The 20,179-nt window shown below is 43.2% G+C and overlaps 1 protein-coding gene across 1 annotated transcript; it reads right to left on the minus strand.

Annotated features, from left to right (window-relative positions):
• Positions 1 to 395: 395 nt before the first annotated feature.
• On the minus strand, positions 396 to 17,081 carry LOC308409824 (uncharacterized protein; the record flags this gene model as incomplete). Its single annotated transcript, XM_080902823.1, has 3 exons — positions 396 to 827; positions 1,461 to 1,787; positions 16,865 to 17,081. 3 exons carry the CDS (start codon positions 17,079 to 17,081, stop codon positions 463 to 465), a joined length of 909 nt encoding a protein of 302 aa, XP_080758949.1. The 3' UTR covers positions 396 to 462.
• Positions 17,082 to 20,179: the final 3,098 nt, after the last annotated feature.

The following is a 20,179-nucleotide window of genomic DNA, read 5'->3' on the forward strand; positions in this document are numbered from 1 at the left end:
CTGCACATAGATCAAACCACAATCCTCACCAACCCCTGACTCCCCGTGTTTTAACAGGCGGGCGTGATTGCGGATGCTGAGCCGGTGCATCCGCACGGCACCTCCGACCACGCCTCACCACAACATGTTTTTACATAATCTTACTGTGAAAATAATGTAAGGGCATTTAAATTTTATTTTGAAATGGGACTGCCTTGTAGGGATTTTTTTTTTACATTTAAGCCTATATGTATCCTTCCAACAGCACCTCAAACAGTGGTTTTAATCCTTCTCAACAACAACTGAAATAACCTCTGTGATTAGAAACAGATAGGTACATATTTTTGGACACAGACATGAGCATGAAGAGAACTGACATGGTTTTCTGTCAGTGCTCTTCATGCTCATGTCTGCAATCATGTGAGCTGAAAATAAAACATGAGAAGAAGAAATGATGTGAGTCAGAGTCCAGGAAGTCTGTCCTCAGTGACAGTCAGGAAAAAAAGACAAATAATGAATCAAACCTTTGACTTTGAGCAGCAGTGATTTTGTCCTGAGGATGTTTCCACTACTCTGAACTTTACAGATAAAACTTCCACTGTCTCTCTCTGTGGGGTGTTTCAGGGTCAGACTGAGGTCTCCAGTTTTCAGCAGGTCTTCATTCATCTTTATTCGGTCTCTGTAAACCTGGTCCTGTTCTTCAGGCTGGTCAGAGCCGTTCTCATACACGTAGACCTTTCTGGATCTCTCATCCTTCCACTCCACTTTAGCGTCTTCAGGAAGGTTTTGTGTGGTTTTGAAGGTCAGCTGGACAGACTCCACCCCTGAATCCACCTCTAACTCAGAGACTGAGAGAAAAAAAAACGCAACATTAGAAGTGATGATTAGATGAGAGATGATCCACTGTCATGAATAAATATGTGAAGAAGTGGTTATTAGCACAAAGCGGAGCTGCTCAAGAACATTCATTAGACAGAGAGAGAGGAGACATCACAGAGGTCACACATACAAGGATCTACAGGAAGCTCCTTTCTCTCTTTGGATAAATGAGGCTGAATGAAAAGTGAAGAGAACTTGCGTACACTAAACAGAATAAACTTCTCGTGACTCTATAGATAATGAAATGAAGCTCATGTGTGAGTTCAATAAAGGACATCTGTATTTACTCATCTGTCTGCTTTCCAGGTGTTTTGCAGCTCGTTTATTCTTTACACTGCTTCCACTTTCCCACATCATTAACTCAACACTGACATCATTGCTCTAGTCCAATCATCTCACTGCCCGTCTTCTTCCAGCATATCAGCCTCCTCCCTGTGTAATAAAAACCTCACTGCTCATTTCTTTCTCTTTTGCAGACTTCATGCAAGTCACTTTCTCCCCATCTCAACCTCAGCTCAGTGCTTCATCCAGACATTTTACATTGAATGTCACCTAAACTCCTACATGACCTCTGACCTCTAATCTGTATCTACAGCACTGACCTCTGACTTTCAACTCCACATTTCTCTTCAGCAGGATGTTTCCCTCCCTGCTGTAGACGGTGCAGATGTAGGTGTCTGTGTACCAGTCTGTGGGGTATATCAGGGTCAGACTGAGGTCTCCAGTTTTCAGCAGGTTTTCATTCATCTTCGTTCGGTCTCTGTAAGCCTGGTGCTGTTCTTTAAACTGATGAGAGCCGTTCTCATACACATGGATATAACTGTCATGGATACACTTCCACTCCACTTTAGCGTCTTCAGGCAGGTGAAGTGTGGTGTTGAAGGGCAGCTGGACAGACTCCACCCCTGAATCCACCTCCACCTGGGGGACTGAGAGGACAACAAAGCACAACATGAGCTTGGATGGAGACATTTGTGTTGACTCTAACAGGCTGAATGCTGCTGCTTCACTGGGAGCTCACTGTTAGATAGAAAGTGGTCAGTGTGAAGAGGAGACGCAGCAGAAAGATGAAGACTGACAGGAAGAAAGCAGTGAACAGACTGTTGGAGCTGCTGTTAGTGGGACAGGACTTTATTCAGTCTCTGAGGACCAGATTTGACTTGATGAAGCAGAGAAACACAGTGTGAGTGTTTCTGTCACACTCACTTCATCACACAGCTCAGTTTGACAACATGTGGAAGAATTTGATAGAAGCCTTCCTTTAGTAAAAGCACCAAGAAAACACCATGAAAACACCTCACTGCACACAAAACTGCAGTACTGGCAAATTGTACATAAAGTATGAAAAGTCAAAGTACTTATTGTGCAGAAAAATGTTCCCATCAGTGTTCTATGGATCAATATTAGGGAGAGTGCAATCAAACAATGAGTTTATTAAAACACGCAGGAGGAGAAGTATACAGCAGCACACCAGCAAAACGTCTCCTACCAAAAATACATTTGAGAATGCTTTTATCACATCAGGGTTAACGCCCCCTTCTAGCGTCAATTACAGATCAAAGACCTTGATTACAGTAAATGGTACATCTTAAATGGCTAAAAACAGACACAAGAGTTCCTTTTTCTCTAACACCTTCCATAATTGTAATAAATTGCAAGCCTGGATGGTCCCTGAGGGCTTGACCTTTCTTGACGGGTCTTCTGTCATCTGTTACCAAGAAAACTGAAATGAAATTAGAAGCTAAATGAAGTTCAGGCCTTTGGCCTGGCAGGTTTCTAGATTATAGTGTGTGTTGTAAGCGTGTATGCCGTTTTAACCTTCTGTTGCTCTAAGTCACCTACAATAGATTGTGAAGACATAGCGCTCCACAAAGCTTGAAACCTTCAATAGACTGAACATCAACTCTAAATGAGCACAAGAATGCAATGTGTGTATAAACTGGTTATGGCTGCACCTATAATGAAAAAGGTTAACATAGTGGCAATAGCTTTAATAAACATCTTTAAGGCAATATCAATGCTGTAGGGTATATTATTAATGCAATATTAACAATGCAGGTTATATTGTAGCAGTAAAATAATTTCTATATCTCTGCACATGTTTAAGGCTGAGCTCATTCCAAATCCTTTCTATTGTGTTGAATCTGCAGTAATGCATCATATTCTATAAAATCATATGTTTGTAGTGGCTGTCCTGTGAGGACCACGTCTCTCTAAACAAACAGCTGTTAATGAGCTCACAAACACAGGCCTACAGCTGGATTCAAAGGCTTGAGCTCTGTGTGACATGGTTACCTGTCAGCATCTACAGGGGGATTCAAATATGATAATAAGACACCTGATATTGGAAAAAGAGGCAGCATATTTAAAACATTAAAACAAAAACTATCCTCAAATTGTATATTTAATTAATAAAAATATACATCTAAAATATATTAATATAAATGAAACACAAAGAACAGATGTGACTTAAAATTGTAAGGCGCTTTAGAAAATGAAATAAATGGTTTTACATTTAAGTAAAATATTTTTTTAAATCCATGTAGGAGTGTTTTTTGAAATCTCGCGTTACTTCAAGAAATATTGTGAGGTGTTTGTAAACCCATCCCCGCAATCTGGAAAATTCGTAATTTTGCGCCCTTGGACAGTTGAGCTGTCATTTTTTGGATTAAGTGGATCTTATTTTCTGCACTAAAAGTAAGGACTTTTTGACCTGATTTGAAAGAAATGTTTAGAAAGTTACGATAATGTATGTCGTATGTGTTAGTCAAGTCCTGGACTTTTTCCTAGCACTAAAGCTAGTTGAAATTTTGACCAGAATGTTGGACTTAGCTGATTTTCACAGTTTGAAGGCATTAGTCATGTCCCGAAACCTAGGTCGCATCCTTCGGAGGACCCAGCCTTCCCGGTCTATGTGGGCCGGGTCCTTTGAAGACTGAGAAGGCCGGAAGTGCGAAGCTGTGAAATGGGACTGTCTAGCCTTCAGATTTGCGTAACCACTGTCTCTGTCATGGTCCTGGGTCGTTGACCCAGCGTTTTGTGTTTATTCTGATTTGTATTAGTTTAGGGTTGAACCTGAAGTTGGTGTATATTCAGCCCTACCTGTGTCTGTCCTTGGTGCTCTGTTCATGTCCCCGTGTTGTGTTGCAAATCAGTCTGTGTGTTTCCTGCTTTACTTTGAAGGCTCGTGTTCTAGATTTCCTGTTTTGTTCTGAAAGTCTGTGTCTGTTGTCATTGTGTTCAGCTTGTCTCCTCCGGTCCTCATGTGTATTACGTTCAGCTGTTCTTCCCTCCTGTGTGTGATTACCTGATTACCTTGTGTGTGTATATTTAGTGGGTGTCGGTCTGTGTTCCTGGTCGGCTCGTCTGCATTCTTCCGTGTATCTCTGCGTTCTATGGTGTTCCTGTCTCTGCGTCTCTCTGCCCCGCACCCCTTTTGTACGGTCTCAGGTTTGTCACTTAGTTTCTCCCAGTTTAGGTTTCCGTTTGTAATTGCTCACGCTTCATTGCCTGTGTTTGCCACTACCACCTTGTAAATAAACATCACTCGTATCATCAGTTTGCTGCATTTTGGGTCCTCCTTTTCCTCCACTCCACATGGCTCACTCCGCCAGCCGTGACAGTCTCGGTTTCAGTTTAATAAACTCAGCCGTCTGCTCTTTGCTATCTAAAATATAACAGGACACTGGCGTGTCACACAGTTACTTTCTCGTTCTCCTTCATGGTCCACCATATCCCAGAATTTATAGCACGGCCCAGCCTTTCCAGTTTCCAACAATGGCGACCGCTACTAAGTTTTAATATTACTCTTATTAATCTTTCTGTGTAAACTTCAAATATCTGCTTGGTTTATCGAGACATCGCATATTTGCAAAAGTGCGCTGACGTTTTCGGAAATGTCTGTTACCCACCCACTAGATAGCTAGCCGGCGGTGTTCAATGGTCACTCCAGCCGGCGAGAGCAACGGACTCCTGGCTTCATCGTTTTCAGACCCTCGCGGTCTTTCGCTACTCAGGTTAAACATGATATATAAGTCACTTGGATAACTTAAAAATGTAATTGTTCAGCTTTTTTTGTGTTTTGTTTGTTCCGGGGTAAATCGGTTTCCTGAGATCAAAGTTATTAGATTAAATAAAACTTTATTAAACCATCGAGTGGATTCCTCCGGGATTTTCACACAGCTGAATAAACGTCAAACAGAAAACTGATTAAACCGAAGTGTGAGATGGTCGAGAATTTACGCCAGTGTCCCGTTATATTTTAGATAGCAAGGAGCAGACGGCAGAGCTTATTAAACTCCAACGAGACAGCGGTGACGCAAATCTGAAGGCTAGACCGTCCAATTTCACAGCCTCGCACTTCTGGCCTTCCCAGTCTTCGAAGGACCCGGCCCACGTAGACTGCAAAGGCTGGGTCCTCCTACAGATGCGGCCTACGTTTTGGGACACAACTAGGGTAATGTGAAAACTTAGTAGCGGTCGCCATTGTTGGAAACTGGAATTGGCTGGGCCGCGCAGTGAATTCTGGGATATGGTGGGCCACGAAGTATACACTCGACCCATCCTTTAAATCTGGGGAAAAGGAGGACGCATTTGTCGGCCGGATTCGGAGGAGTCTGCGACTTTGGACAGCCTCTGTCGCGTCGCTGCGATGTAATCGGTCTACAAATGCGGCCTCAGGAGGATGCAGCCTACGTTTTGGGAAACAGGTATTGTCTTGTGTCCTGTATCCTACAGACTTCTTAACTAGCACCAAAATTAATAACTACATGTACTTAACATCAAGTTGTAGCGGATTGTACTTAAACATTATCTTGTTTTTTTTCCTAAGGTTAGTATTAATAAAAGGCATCTAACTTTGATGTCAGCTTCGTGAATTGAAGCTGACATGCATTTTCTTTGAATGTACAGGGCAGTCCCGTGCTTGTGTGTTCTGGTTAGGGGGGCTTTCCACTATCACAGCAACCAAAATTGCTGCAGTCTTGTCTTTATTAGCTTCATTTTTGAAAAATAAAAACAAACCACAAAAAAAACAACAGCTAACAGCGCTGTAAAAATTGGTAGACTGGTGGGTGATAAGCAAGCGAATAATGCAGAAAAGAGATTTGAGATGGGGAAACTGCTCTTTACGTACACAGAGAGAGTGTGCAGGAAGTTTAATTTTATCGCAGTGGAAGCAAAACAGCAAAAGTAAGAGGGAATTAATGACAATGTTTATCAAATGTGAAGCGTAGTTTGGATCTTCTTCTTCTGCTTGTTCAGTGAATTTTGGTCAGAGTGATGAAACCTGCAGCATCAGAATAAGTGAGATTTTGGCTTTCTCACCCGACGGCATGTACACAGTCAGGGCTGAAACCTGCTCTCATTTGATGTTTTCGCTGTTTGGTGGTTGTTGAAATAGCTTTGTGAGTTTTGAGCTGAGATTCTGTTGTTTCTGCCAAAATATATTTAAATGTAAAAGTCAATTCAGGATTTCAATAATTCCATATTGCTTTATTCAAACTAAAATCGATTTTAATCTGACAATCTGTTATTGAAACCCACCCCTAATTGTGAGTAAGCTTGAGAGATGGTTCAATTCAATTCAGTTTTATTTATACAGCACTAAATCACAACAACAGTCGCCCCAAGGGGGTTTATACTGTACAGTAGATCCTACAATAATATATACAGAGAAAAACCCAACAATCATATTACCCCCTATGAGCAAGCACTTTGGCAACAATGGGCAGGAAAAACTCCCTTTGCAGGTGCTGTGCATAGTTCAAAGGCTGCTTTGCTGAAAGATGGAAATAAATCATGAGCTGAAAATAATAAAGATTGATGCACTAGAGCTTATTATATAGAAGCAGACCTTTGCCCACATTGACTTCTAAATATCTAAAGCTAAACTAAAGAACAAACAGCACAAATCCCCACCAGAAGATGATTGTTCCTATATTTCTGATACACAAGTGACAGCCAAATTCTAAAGTGAATGAAATTAAAGAAGATAGCCTTATTAACCACGATTTATAACATGTAAATGTGCTTTGGATAGTTGTCAGGCCCTAATAATATTTGTGAGTAAGGACCTGTTGATGTAGTTAGTGTAACGTATCCAAGCTGTTACCCGGGTGACTGAACAATACTACATTTATCCTTTTTATACTATTTGTCTTTCAGAAAGCAATGGAGCAATCTGAGAGGACAAAGAGAAGGAAAATAGCTGTGAAAGTTATTGAGCATTTTCGTCTCGTTTCACATCAGAATGAGTCAGAGCATCATCAGGACTTAATTTTTTACTCTGAATCTTTTGAGAATAAACGGCTTGAGGAAGAGCACCATGATTGTGATGAACACGCTGAAGTCAGTTTAAATAATGCGACAAGTGAAAAGAGCTATCCCCAAATGATCCCAAAATGTCCAGGAAGAGAAAGATTGATAAAGAAGGAAGGGTTATTTCAAGAAAGATGGGAAGGTGAATACATATTTATGCCTTGTGTCATGAGGCAGTGTCGGTAGTCACAGAGTATAATCTACATCGGCATTTTGACACCAAACACAGAGCCAAGTATGCCAAAATTAGCATTCAAGAAAAACGCCAAATAGTCAAAGAATTAAAAGGAAAAACTGCGACGGCAGCAGAATATGTTCACAAAAGCCAAAGCCAAAAACGATGCGGCAGTGAGAGCTAGCTTTATTGTGGCTGAAGAAATCGCCCGCGCTTCAAATTCTTTTTCGGAGGGAGCGTTTTTGAAGCAGTGCATGCTGAAGGTGTGTGAGCAGGTGTGCCCCGACCAGATACAGACTTTTCAAAATGTCAGTTTGTCAAGAAACGCCATCGCGGACCAAGTCACGGAGCTAGCAGGGAACCTTTCAACACAGCTGACTGAAGAGTCTCGCACAGCTTTCTCATTAGCTGTTGACAACACGGATACAGCACAGCTATCCATTTTTAATAGAAGCATTAAGCCGGTGTTCCAGATTAACTGGATTTGGTCGAACAGATGTGTGGCAGACTTGCTTTTCAGGAGCTGCTACCAACAAAACAGCAAATAAACACCAAATGTGTCATCTGTGACACTTGTGAGGTTATCTCAAACACACTCGTCACGTCAGTCTTGATGCTGTTGAATAACAAAATGTTTAAAAGTGTTTACCTGGTGATATTCTCATGCGCGACGCGATCGCGAAAACAGCAAACGATTAACACCACGCCGATGTTGTTCACAGGACAGCAAGAGTAAACGATCGGGAGAATCTAGTCTACGTTATCATTCCCCCCAGGTGGCGTATGTGTTATTACTAGTGATGTTCGATTCGTGAACGAATCGTTCAATACTCGTGAATCATGATTCACAAGCGCAACCAGGGCCATGCAGAGACGTTTAAAGGGGCGGGTGCTCAAAGTTAAAAAGGGGCACATTGAACCAGAAAACTATGAAAATACCAGGGTGAAACTGCGGAGGTCTGAAGCAACCTCTGGTCTGCAGACTGAGTCAGATTCTGGAAGCAGATTGGGAAAAGGGAAGCAGAAAAGGAGGTAATTATGTTTCTTCAAAACACCTTAAAAGCAACAATTTATTGTGGTGATTATAAGAAACAAAAACCAACTGACAGTATCTTTAGCAGACCGTTGCTGCTCACCAGGTTTAGATATGATCTTAAAATAAAACTTTAACGTTTTGACTTTTAAAAATCTGTTTTAGACTCTTTTTGATGCCGCACTATACATTAATGTTTTTAGTCTGTAGGACTAAACAGCACCTAAAATGAATCAAAAAAAATATTTAAAACCCCCCCACACAATTTAAGGCCAGTGATCCAGTCAAGCTCTGATGAGGATTGGGACAATGCTGCAGAACAGCCAGAGACCTCACAACCACCATGGATGGAGAACAGACATTCAAGTGAAACTCCCCACCTGAACATCACTCATCCATTTGTTCGGCCACCACCACCCTCAACTCCTTCACCAGTGGTTTCACAACCAGTTCCAAGATGACATGTACAAGCCACTAATACCAGCATGTTTGTACGTGTTCTAACCCTCCTGAAAGACATTAAGGAGACTCAGAGGGTTCATAGTTGAATGCTACAGTCTCTCCTCAAACAACGTCATGGACCAGTTGCTGCAGTATTACAGTATTGGTGCTGTTTTTCCCCTCTGGACAGTCACAGACTTGGAAGCATTGGAGCAAAAACTGATAGGCCCTGTCTTCTTGAAAGAAGTGGTAAATAATAATGATGTAAAAACAAGCCTTCACTGTTGTGATTGGTGTGGGGGTAGGGACAGGCCTAGGGCGTCGGGGGGTTCCCCGGAGGCATCTTCCTTGGGGGGCTCAACCCGGGGTAGCGGTCATGTCCGGTTAGGGGCTCTGTTGGCTCTCAGGTGACTGTTTCCTCGTGGCTGCGTGCAGCAGGGCTAGGGGAGGGTCTGTGCTGACGGACGTGGGTTACTGACCTGGTAGCCTGGCTGCCCCTGGGTGGGTCCGGGATGGGCGTGAGGTTCTGGGGGCGCTCCGGCTCTGGGCTGGGGCCTTGTGGGTGGGTGGGTGTATGGGGGCCCAGCCCTGGCGCAGGGTGCCGCCGGTGTGTCGAGCCGCCTGGGGGGCTCTTCAACTGGTGGGGGAGGTTGTCACATCTTGCAGGAGCTTTCCTCTCTTCAGGAACTCTCTCTGCAGGAGGGGGAGATACAGGAGAGGCGGAGGAAGATCTCAGCCTTGGCGTCTATTGTCTTATGTAGTCTGGAAGATGAGTGGATGATGGGGTGGGTGCAGTTTTCTCTGTGGTGGGGTTGGGTGGACTGTCCCAGGCTCTGTGGGGCCGGGCGGCGCTGCTGCACTGGGCTGCACTGGGCTGCACTGGGCTGCACTGGGCCCCGGTCTGGATGGGCCTGGGCCCCCTTTCTCTGGCGGGTCGCAGAGTATGGGGTGCCTACTGGGGTCAGCGGGGGAGCTGGCCCCAGGGAGGGGTCACTTGCCCGTCCCTTCCTTCCCTCCCCATCTCCAGCTGCCTCCCTCTTCCCTCTCCACCACAACCACCCACACATGCAGGGCCTTGGAGTAGGTGTGTTTCACCAGGGTGCAGAGGAGGCTACCCCCCCCCCCGTCCTCTTCTGGCTGCCTCTGCCTCAATTTTATCCCACAACTTAGACATTCACATTACTCACACTCTCATGACACATACATATAGGATCTTGGGGGTGGGCACGCTACACGGAGTCCATATTACCATCAGGGTGTACACCTCACCCCTGGCGTCGTTGCCCACCTCTCAATTTTAAATACACGTAGACATTGAGGGCTAGCAGGAGGGGCTATGCGCTTACCTGCTGCTCTCTGGCAGGTAGCTCCATGCCCTCCTGGGTTTTAAATGCATCCTTAGAACACACATGCATCAACACTACAATGAGCGGGCGGAGGGAGGTTTGGAGTCTTCTCTCACCCCCGTTCTCTGCAGCCTGCTGGAGCGGGGGGGCTAGGAGGAGGAGTTGGCCGTCCGGCTGCAGTCTGGAGTGTGGGGCCTCCCTGCTGCTGCGGAGTCGGAGCGGTCTGCTTCTCCCCACCGCAGGAAAAAGGGTAACACCACCTGGGTCTGGGTGCAGTTCCCCCCTCCAGGGGCAAGGGTACCTAGACCCGGTTCGTAGAGTACGCTTGGGGAGTGTGATTGTGTGTACAGCGTCTCTTTATGTCTGTCTCCACGTTGGTTGAGTGTGGAGTAAGTGCATATGAGAGCATGAGGGTGGGAATGGATGTTTGTATCTGTGTGTGCCTGTATGTCTGTGTCTATATATCAGGTTGGGTATCAGACGCCACCTCTCTGGGGACATCTCAGGCCCTCTAAGGTTTGGAGGCCTATCTCCCCCCACCACCACTTCCCCTGCCGGTGGCGGACTCCCTCAGACGGCGGTGCATTGGTGGTTCTTTGTGTCCGGGGATGGGCGTCCAGGTTGTGACGGCCAGTGGGCTGGCCTTGTGTTTTTCTTTTTCTTTTACCTGTTTCTTGCAGGTAGGTGGAGCTGACCCAATTATTGATGCAGCACACCTGAGAGGCCAGCCCCAGTGTATATAAAGACACCTTGACTGAACCAGCAGGATGGCTGGCTTTGACTCTCTCTCTGGCACCCATCTTGTTCATTTGGAAATTTCAGTTATGGCTGTTATGTCCTTTAAATTGTCTTTAAGTTACTTTACCTTATTTTCATTAAATATGTCTTACATAACGCCGGTATAGAACGCCGGTCATAAAAATATTTCATCTTGACCTGAGCCTTTTCAAGGTTCAGTTTGGCCAACTGACCTGCCACATACAGTCTGTGCCGAAAACCATTAACATAATCTATCAAACTCACTGGTGGTTCACCTGACAACCACTTATCGCACAGCACTGTCAATGGTCCCCGAACTTTGTGGCCAAAGACCAAGTCATTTGGGCTAAACCCAGTACTCTCCTGGCACACTTCTCGCGCTGCCAACAGAAGCCACGGTAAACCTTCCTCCCAGTCACTCCTCATTTCGGTGCAATAGGCACGTAACAAGGACTTCAGTGTTTGATGGAAGCGCTCTAAAGCACCTTGGCTCTGTGGATGATAAGGAGAAGCTTTATTATGTATAATATTCAACAGCTCAAGAACTTGTGCAAATAGATTTGACGAAAAGTTTGATCTAAACTGTGTCAAAGCCTTCACCACAGCCAAGGCTGTGGTGGTACGCAGTGGATATGCAGGAGGATAACGCGTAACCTGGCGCATTACAGTCAACAGATACTCCGAACCAGATTTTGATCTAGGAAGAGGGCCCACACAGTCAATGATCAAATGTTCAAATGGGTTACTCACAGCAGGGATGGGACAAAGTGGAGCAGGTTTAATAGACTGATTTGGCTTACCTACAATTTGGCAAGTATGGCAGGTCTTAATGTAAGCTGAAACATCACGCTTAAGACGTGGCCAAAAGAAGTAGCGCAAGATGTAATTATAAGTCTTCGTCACTCCCAAATGCCCAGATTTGTCATGAGAACACTTCAACACCTCGTCACGGTATTTAGTCAGAACCACAATCTGGACAACTGGACTCCCAACACAGTTCAACCCTTGCGGAATCCACCTACAGACAAGTACATCCTTCTGCAGAAAATAACCAGAGGCCGCACTTGTAGCGTCATCACTAGGTTGCACTTTGTGAAATAGCTCAGTCAGTGAAGCATCAGCACGCTATGCTTGAATTAACTCTTGCTGGGAAACTGACAAATGTTCAGGAACAATCAAATCTGGTTCAACCTGACACTCTTCTGCTTGAGTTACAGGCTCTGCATCCCTTTTAGCTGCAGCCCTTGTAACAGCACAATCTGCAAAGTCAGAAAAACCGTGTTCACACTCATGGGACTCATCCCGAACTCTAGATTTAACAGGTAAAGAATTGTCAGCCCAGACTCGATTTCCAGCCAAATCATTCCCCAAAATCACATGTACGCCCTCAAGTGGCAAAGCAGGACGAACACCAAGGCAGATATCATCATCCACAAAACTGCATGACAGCCTGACTTTATGCAATGGGGCACAGATAGTGGTTAAATCGATGCCTTGAACAAGCACACACTCACCAGTATCAGTAACCTGTGAAAATGGCAACATGGAAGCGAAGATAAAAGAATCCTTCGCTCCTGTGTCACACAAAATCTTTACAGGAACTTTATGAACATCACCCGGGAGTGATACAAGCCCATCTGACAAAAAATCCTCAAACCCCGAATAGCTCTCTGAGTCAGACTAAGGCGAAACTGGCGTCTCCCGAGAGACTTCTGAAATTTCCCGTGCAGTAATGGTAAGAGCCGCAGGCTTAACCTGTTTGCCTGTACGCGCCAACTTGCTTTTCAACAAGGGACATTCTGCTTTCCAGTGTCCATCGCCATGGCAGTAGTTGCATGCTTGACCAAATTTACTGGGCTTCACACCACCATTGGCCTTTGCAGGATCTGATGACATAAACTTAGTTTGACCAAAAGCTCTAGAAGGAGCACCAACTGAAAAACAGTTTCTACCAACCTGCCCCTTATGTGCCAAGATATATTCATCTGCCAATTTAGCAGCGTCAGAAACTGTTGTCACTTCCCGTTCAGCAATGTAAGTGGCAACCACAGGAGGAACACAATCTTTAAACTGCTCCAGTACCATCAACTCACATAAATCCTGAAAAGTTGTCATTCCCAGTGCCGAACACCATCTGTTGAAGTGTTTAGTTAAATCCCTCGCAAACTCTATATGCGACTGCTTATCAGACTTTCTCCATGATCTGAAACGTTGACGGTAAGCTTCTGGTACCAACTCATACGCCTTCAGAACTGCATCTTTAACAGTAGCAAAACTCCGACAATCAACTGCACTGAGTGCTGAATAAGCTTCCTGAGCCTTTCCAGTCAAAACAGACTGTAACATAATCACACAGTCAGCTTCTGGCCATCCTCCCAATTCGGCAATGCCTTACACGGTCTTTCTCAATGCTCAGCTTGTCTCTTTCCATTTTTAAGAGTAACAACTCCTTTTGCTGCTCAAGAGACAAAGCAACGGCAGTTGAGACCACAGACTGATCAACCTCAGCCACTAAGGTCTGCATTTTACCTGGCAACACGCCTTTCTTTACCAATGCAGCCTTCAACACTCCTTTAATCTCATCTTTCAACCGATTATCTCCAACGTCGACATCATAATGTTCAGCAAGTTTCAAGAGTTGTTCTTTAGTACAACTATTCAAGCGTTCTTTCGATGGAGACTGAACAAAAGCATCAACTGTAGCCATAACAGCAAAGTATTGATTCTCAACATGCAATTGAAAACAGCTTGATATAAAGCTTGACTAGTGTGTTAGAAAATAGAACATGTCCATTTTGGTTTTATCCACTGAAAATCTAAACCTCATTTATACAAACACTCTTTCACTTGATCATCAATGAGAATAATAAGAGGCTCACTGTGTGTCGCAGCCCTGGGTCGGTGACCCAGTGTTTTCTGCTTTCTATTATTATTAATCCTTGATTTCATTGTGTGTCATTGCTAGTCTCTTATGTTTTGTTTCTGTATTTCTAGCTCCTGTTAAAACTCACAATTCTTTGATCTTTGGGCTGAAGGAAGAATAACACTCGGTGTATAAATGCTCAATCAACAATTCTCATTATTCCATACAACACTTTTGAGCATAAACCATCCGGAGGGGAGATGAGCGCGGGAGGGTGTCCACCTGATCTCGAAGTGTCTGACCGTTTCTCACATTCTTATAGCTTCAGACCCCCCCTCCACAGTCATAAAACCTAAACATCCACATTATTTCTCTCTCTCAGTGAGCCTAAGTTATGACCTTGGCTTCCTGTGCAGTATGTTCTGTTCTTTCTAATCAGACAAATAAGACCATGACTCTCTGAAAACAGTATTCCTTATAAATCAGCAGTCTAATGTAATGGAAATCAGTCTAATAAATGTAATAGTTACCACCTTCTTCTAAGTCAGGAGAATAATGCAAACTAAGACTACATAATAATTTTACAATCTTTAATTAGGGGCATAATATGGCATAAGATGACATAATAATCTCACACTCCCTAAGTTCTTTACTACCTCCTCATTTCCAGTCTTAGGTTTTGTTTATATGCTTTCCCTGTGTTCAGCGTTACTCTTTTTTCATGTCCCACTGTTCATGTCTCTGTCTCAGTGTCAGGTCTGTGTCACTGTATTATGTTTCCTGTTTTACTTTGACAGTCTGTGTTCTTTGTCAATGTATTCTGTTTTGCTTCCTCCCTGTCTCATCATGTTTAATTAGGTTCAGCTGTGTCTCCCTCCTGTGTGCCATTTCCTAATTTCCCTCGTTGTGTGTGTGTGTGTGTGTGTGTTCCTGTCTAGCTATCTTTGTGAGGACCGAAATCTGCATTCTACTATACTTGTGAGAACCAGCATTCACTTGTGAGGACACACAACCCGGTCCTCACATTTTTGAAGGCATTTAAAGGCATTTTTGAGGCTCAAAATGGGGTTTTAGTGTCAGGGTTACAATTAGGCTAAAACTTGTCAGGTAGTGATGTCCAGCAGGTGAAAATGCAGCTCCATGAACACGCACAGCTACGGATTCCAGCTGCGTTCATAGTTCTGCAAACTTTGACTCACACAGAGTCGAGGTTTTCAGTTCAATCAGCTGCAATTCAATGTTGCATTAACTGGTATTAACTCAGCCAGTTAATGTGAGACAAATCCAGCTGCTCATTGAAGCTTTCTGGTTTGATCAGAAAGGAAAACATTGGTCCATACGCCTGAAAGTCCCGAAGACGCATTGTGAATTCTGTCTCGAGTCTACAGATGTATCCGTGTATTTCCGTGGTGCTGATGATGTGCTGAGCAGACAGCTGCTGAAGCATTTGAAATGTGAGAATTTGGAAATTTCAACACTGCTTGAAAAAACTGCCAGCTAGCAACGTCCCTCTCACTGATAAGTTATTTTTAGCTAATTCCAAGTTGAATTTGGTAGTTGGGGTTGTTAGCTAAGATAAAGTCATTAAGAAGTGACACAACTAATGTGTCAATGCGAGCTAATTTGCGATGTGCACCGCTGGCCCGGCCTTTTATTTTTTAATGCACCATCTCAGATTAATTCACTGCGCGTCGTGCCCAGGGCTGGATTGGGACAAAAAAATTTGCCTGGGCATTTTGACTAGAGAGCGGCCCACCAGGTATTAAAGCCATAAAGCCTTTGAATGAAAACGGACGCTGTTGTGACAGTGATGTACAGTCTTGTTGGTATATGTATGATTTCTATACATTTTATCTCAGATAAAAACTTTGGTTGTAAGATTCAGATAATTATTTAATAAAAGCTAGACATTTTAAATGAGAATAAGAAAGAAAAGTATTTCCTTGTGCCCCCCTTTCCCTGTTAATGCCCTACCTGGCCCCCCCTGGCAACACTTTGCTAGACCTGCCCCTGCACAGTTACCAGCTGTCAGCTGCTTAGAAAAGGATCCTGGTGTTATTTGTCTCTCAGAAACAGTTCATAACTTCCCTTCAACTCATTCATGTCACCTAAAAGGTAAACCTGTTTCTCCATCACCTGTTCAGCTCTGATGATTCAGTAAGGACATCTCCTGGTTTCATCTTCATGTTTCCCTCTCACCACATATCCAAACCGATATCATGACCAGCAGCTTTACAGCTGTGGCTCCAGCAAACATCAGCTGATACTAGAAATTAATATTAAATAAATTCTAACAACAGCTGATCAAGCTTAAAAGTGCTGCTGTTGTTTAGCGCAACATTCATTCATATTGGGAGTATCCCCCCGCAGAGGGACAAAAGAACCCCCTGATGATCCTCTAATCGCCTGAGTCAAGGTGTGAAACTGGTCAAACACCATTTGACCTGAAACGTCTTCAAGCAACTTAAAGAAGTCCCGACGCTTTTCTTTGCAAGCTCCTTTGACTACGATGACCTGGATGACTGAGAACCTTCACAGACATTCATTCATATATTCATCGGTTTCATCTTCCTGGCGCAAAGCATGTAATAAACAAATAAAAGAGACGGGACTTGCGTGTCTTGTTTCTTTTCCCATTCTAGCTGAAGTCCAGGACAAACTGTGTTCCTTTCCGGCGCAATATGAAGCGCGTAATATTCTCTCTGAATACGGGACGATTCAGTTTTTTACGGGACAGTTGGCAACTCTACTAACTAACCTTATAAACACCAGCAAACATTCCTAAGTGCCTGATTTCATTCTGTCTTTATAAACAGTATATTTCATAAATAATTTGAGTCTTCTACTCATTGTAACAACTCCTGATTTTCTATAACTGTGTTTTCTTCACTAGTATTATCCGAACTATATCTGTCTTTCACTGCTGTCACCTCTCCATAGTTTAACACTGGATATCTAAACTGCCTTTCATCACTGCCTTGAATGAACTGAAAATAGATTCAAACTAAAAGCTTTTAGAGAATAAACTCCTACATGACCTCTGACCCCTAACCTGTATCTACAGCACTGACCTCTGACTTTCAGCTCCACTTGTTTCTTCAGCAGGATGTTTCCCTCCCTGCTGTAGACGGTGCAGGTGTAGGTGTAGTTGTCTCCATCTGTGGGGTGTTTCAGGGTCAGACTGAGGTCTCCAGTTTTCAGCAGGTCTTCATTTACCTTCGTTCGGTCTCTGTAAACCTGGTGCTGTTCTTCATGCTGGTCAGAGCCGTTCTGATGAACATAGATCATCCTGCTGCCTTTGTTCTTCCACTCCACTTTAGCGTCTTCAGGCAGGTGAAGTGTGGTGTTGAAGGGCAGCTGGACAGACTCCACCCCTGAATCCACCTCCACCTGGGGGACTGAGAGGACAACAAAGCACAACATGAGCTTGGATGGAGACATTTGTGTTGACTCTAACAGGCTGAATGCTGCTGCTTCACTGGGAGCTCACTGTTAGATAGAAAGTGGTCAGTGTGAAGAGGAGACGCAGCAGAAAGATGAAGACTGACAGGAAGAAAGCAGTGAACAGACTGTTGGAGCTGCTGTTAGTGGGACAGGACTTTATTCAGTCTCTGAGGACCAGATTTGACTTGATGAAGCAGAGAAACACAGTGTGAGTGTTTCTGTCACACTCACTTCATCACACAGCTCAGTTTGACAACATGTGGAAGAATTTGATAGAAGCCTTCCTTTAGTAAAAGCACCAAGAAAACACCATGAAAACACCTCACTGCACACAAAACTGCAGTACTGGCAAATTGTACATAAAGTATGAAAAGTCAAAGTACTTATTGTGCAGAAAAATGTTCCCATCAGTGTTCTATGGATCAATATTAGGGAGAGTGCAATCAAACAATGAGTTTATTAAAACACGCAGGAGGAGAAGTATACAGCAGCACACCAGCAAAACGTCTCCTACCAAAAATACATTTGAGAATGCTTTTATCACATCAGGGTTAACGCCCCCTTCTAGCGTCAATTACAGATCAAAGACCTTGATTACAGTAAATGGTACATCTTAAATGGCTAAAAACAGACACAAGAGTTCCTTTTTCTCTAACACCTTCCATAATTGTAATAAATTGCAAGCCTGGATGGTCCCTGAGGGCTTGACCTTTCTTGACGGGTCTTCTGTCATCTGTTACCAAGAAAACTGAAATGAAATTAGAAGCTAAATGAAGTTCAGGCCTTTGGCCTGGCAGGTTTCTAGATTATAGTGTGTGTTGTAAGCGTGTATGCCGTTTTAACCTTCTGTTGCTCTAAGTCACCTACAATAGATTGTGAAGACATAGCGCTCCACAAAGCTTGAAACCTTCAATAGACTGAACATCAACTCTAAATGAGCACAAGAATGCAATGTGTGTATAAACTGGTTATGGCTGCACCTATAATTAAAAAGGTTAACATAGTGGCAATAGCTTTAATAAACATCTTTAAGGCAATATCAATGCTGTAGGGTATATTATTAATGCAATATTAACAATGCAGGTTATATTGTAGCAGTAAAATAATTTCTATATCTCTGCACATGTTTAAGGCTGAGCTCATTCCAAATCCTTTCTATTGTGTTGAATCGGCAGTAATGCATCATATTCTATAAAATCATATGTTTGTAGTGGCTGTCCTGTGGGGACCACGTCTCTCTAAACAAACAGCTGTTAATGAGCTCACAAACACAGGCCTACAGCTGGATTTGAAAAAGTCCATTCAATAGAAAATCAACAGTCACAGCTGGATTCAAAGGCTTGAGCTCTGTGTGACATGGTTACCTGTCAGCATCTACAGGGGGATTCAAATATGAAGGAAACATGAAGGTGGTGCATTAGAAAAACTGCTGCTTCAACTTTGTACATTCAGCCAACCAAATGACTTCTCTGAGACGTTTATGTGAAAGTGCTGTTGAGCCTCCACCTGTTCAACTTCCTGTTTTATTAAAGCAGACATGGCAGCAGCTGACATCTCCCCTCCACCATCAAGGCTTTCTTGGCTAATGTGCTAAAGGAGTTATTCAATTTCATTCAATTCAATTTCTTTTATACATCGCCATATCACAACAACAGTTGCCTCAAGGCAGCTTATATCGTAAGGTAGACATTACAGTAGAAAGAGAAAAACCCAACTTTGGCGACAGTGACTGCCATCTGCCATGACCGGTTGGGGTGAGAGAAGGAAGACAGGATAAAAGATGAGCTATGTAAGAGAGCCAGAGATTAATAACAAACAAATTTCCCTCTAGTTTTTCATGTGTCTGAGCAAACTAGTGATGTCTTGGTACTGTACGAAACGGCTCTTAGAGCTGGCTGTTTGAAGTGAATGACAGGAGCCTCATTGGAAATTGCGTCTTGTTTCTTTTTCTCTTTCTCTCACTTTTTTCACTTGACGCCACGTGCTGCCACTGCTGGGGTGCAGTGGCTCCACCACCCCACCAGGGGAGGACGCGGGTTTGTCTACTCAATTTTCTCTAGTAAATATAGGAAAAGTTCATGGAGTCTGGCCAAGTTGATACCAGCACACAAAATATTAGCTCTGAAGTAGAGATGGCACGATACCACTTTTTTATGTCCGATACCGATATCATAAATTTGGATATCTGCCGATACCGATATGAATCCGATATAGTGTTTTTTAATCAACAAAACTGTTTTTTTAAATATCTTGCTGCATTTTGTGTAAGTTCATACTCAAGTTTAAAACAACAACTACACTAAAGCTATTCTGTTATACCTGTATGCAAAAAAAAATATTTCATAGTTCAGCAATACTGATCAATCTAATAAACTTAAACCTGCTCCATCCTCCCTATTCTGGTATTTTAAACAGTACTTAGCGTAAATATTAAGCAACCTAACTAATAGGGTTCCAACTCCCAGCAACAACAAAAATAAATAAATAAAAAATAGGGAACCACCCCTCACGCTCCACCTCATGATGCTTAATCGACGTAATCAACCTTAATTTGATGCAGTGTGACAAAAAATGCACAGAAATCAATTATTTTTCAAGAAATATTAAATAGATTCAACAACTTTCTTCAACAAAATTGCAGACTGCACAGATGGTACCTTCCCAAAGGAAAAAGTACTATAGCTTACTAGGGTATATATATTAGACTTAATAGTCACTATATACAGTAATTGACTTCTATTCATTTTACATCAAATTAAAACTTTGGGTGTCAGATAATTATTTATTAAAAGCTAGACATTTTAAATGAGAATAAGAAAGAAAAGTCTGTCTTTGTGCCCCCTTTTCCCTGTTAATGCCCTATCGGCCCCCCTAGCTAAACTTTGCTAGATCCGCCCCTGCACAGTTACCAGCCGTCAGCTGTAGAAAAAGATCCTGGTGTA

This window comes from Rhamphochromis sp. 'chilingali' (assembly GCF_963969265.1).
Source record: "Rhamphochromis sp. 'chilingali' genome assembly, chromosome: 1".
Lineage (NCBI taxonomy): Eukaryota > Metazoa > Chordata > Actinopteri > Cichliformes > Cichlidae > Rhamphochromis > Rhamphochromis sp. 'chilingali'.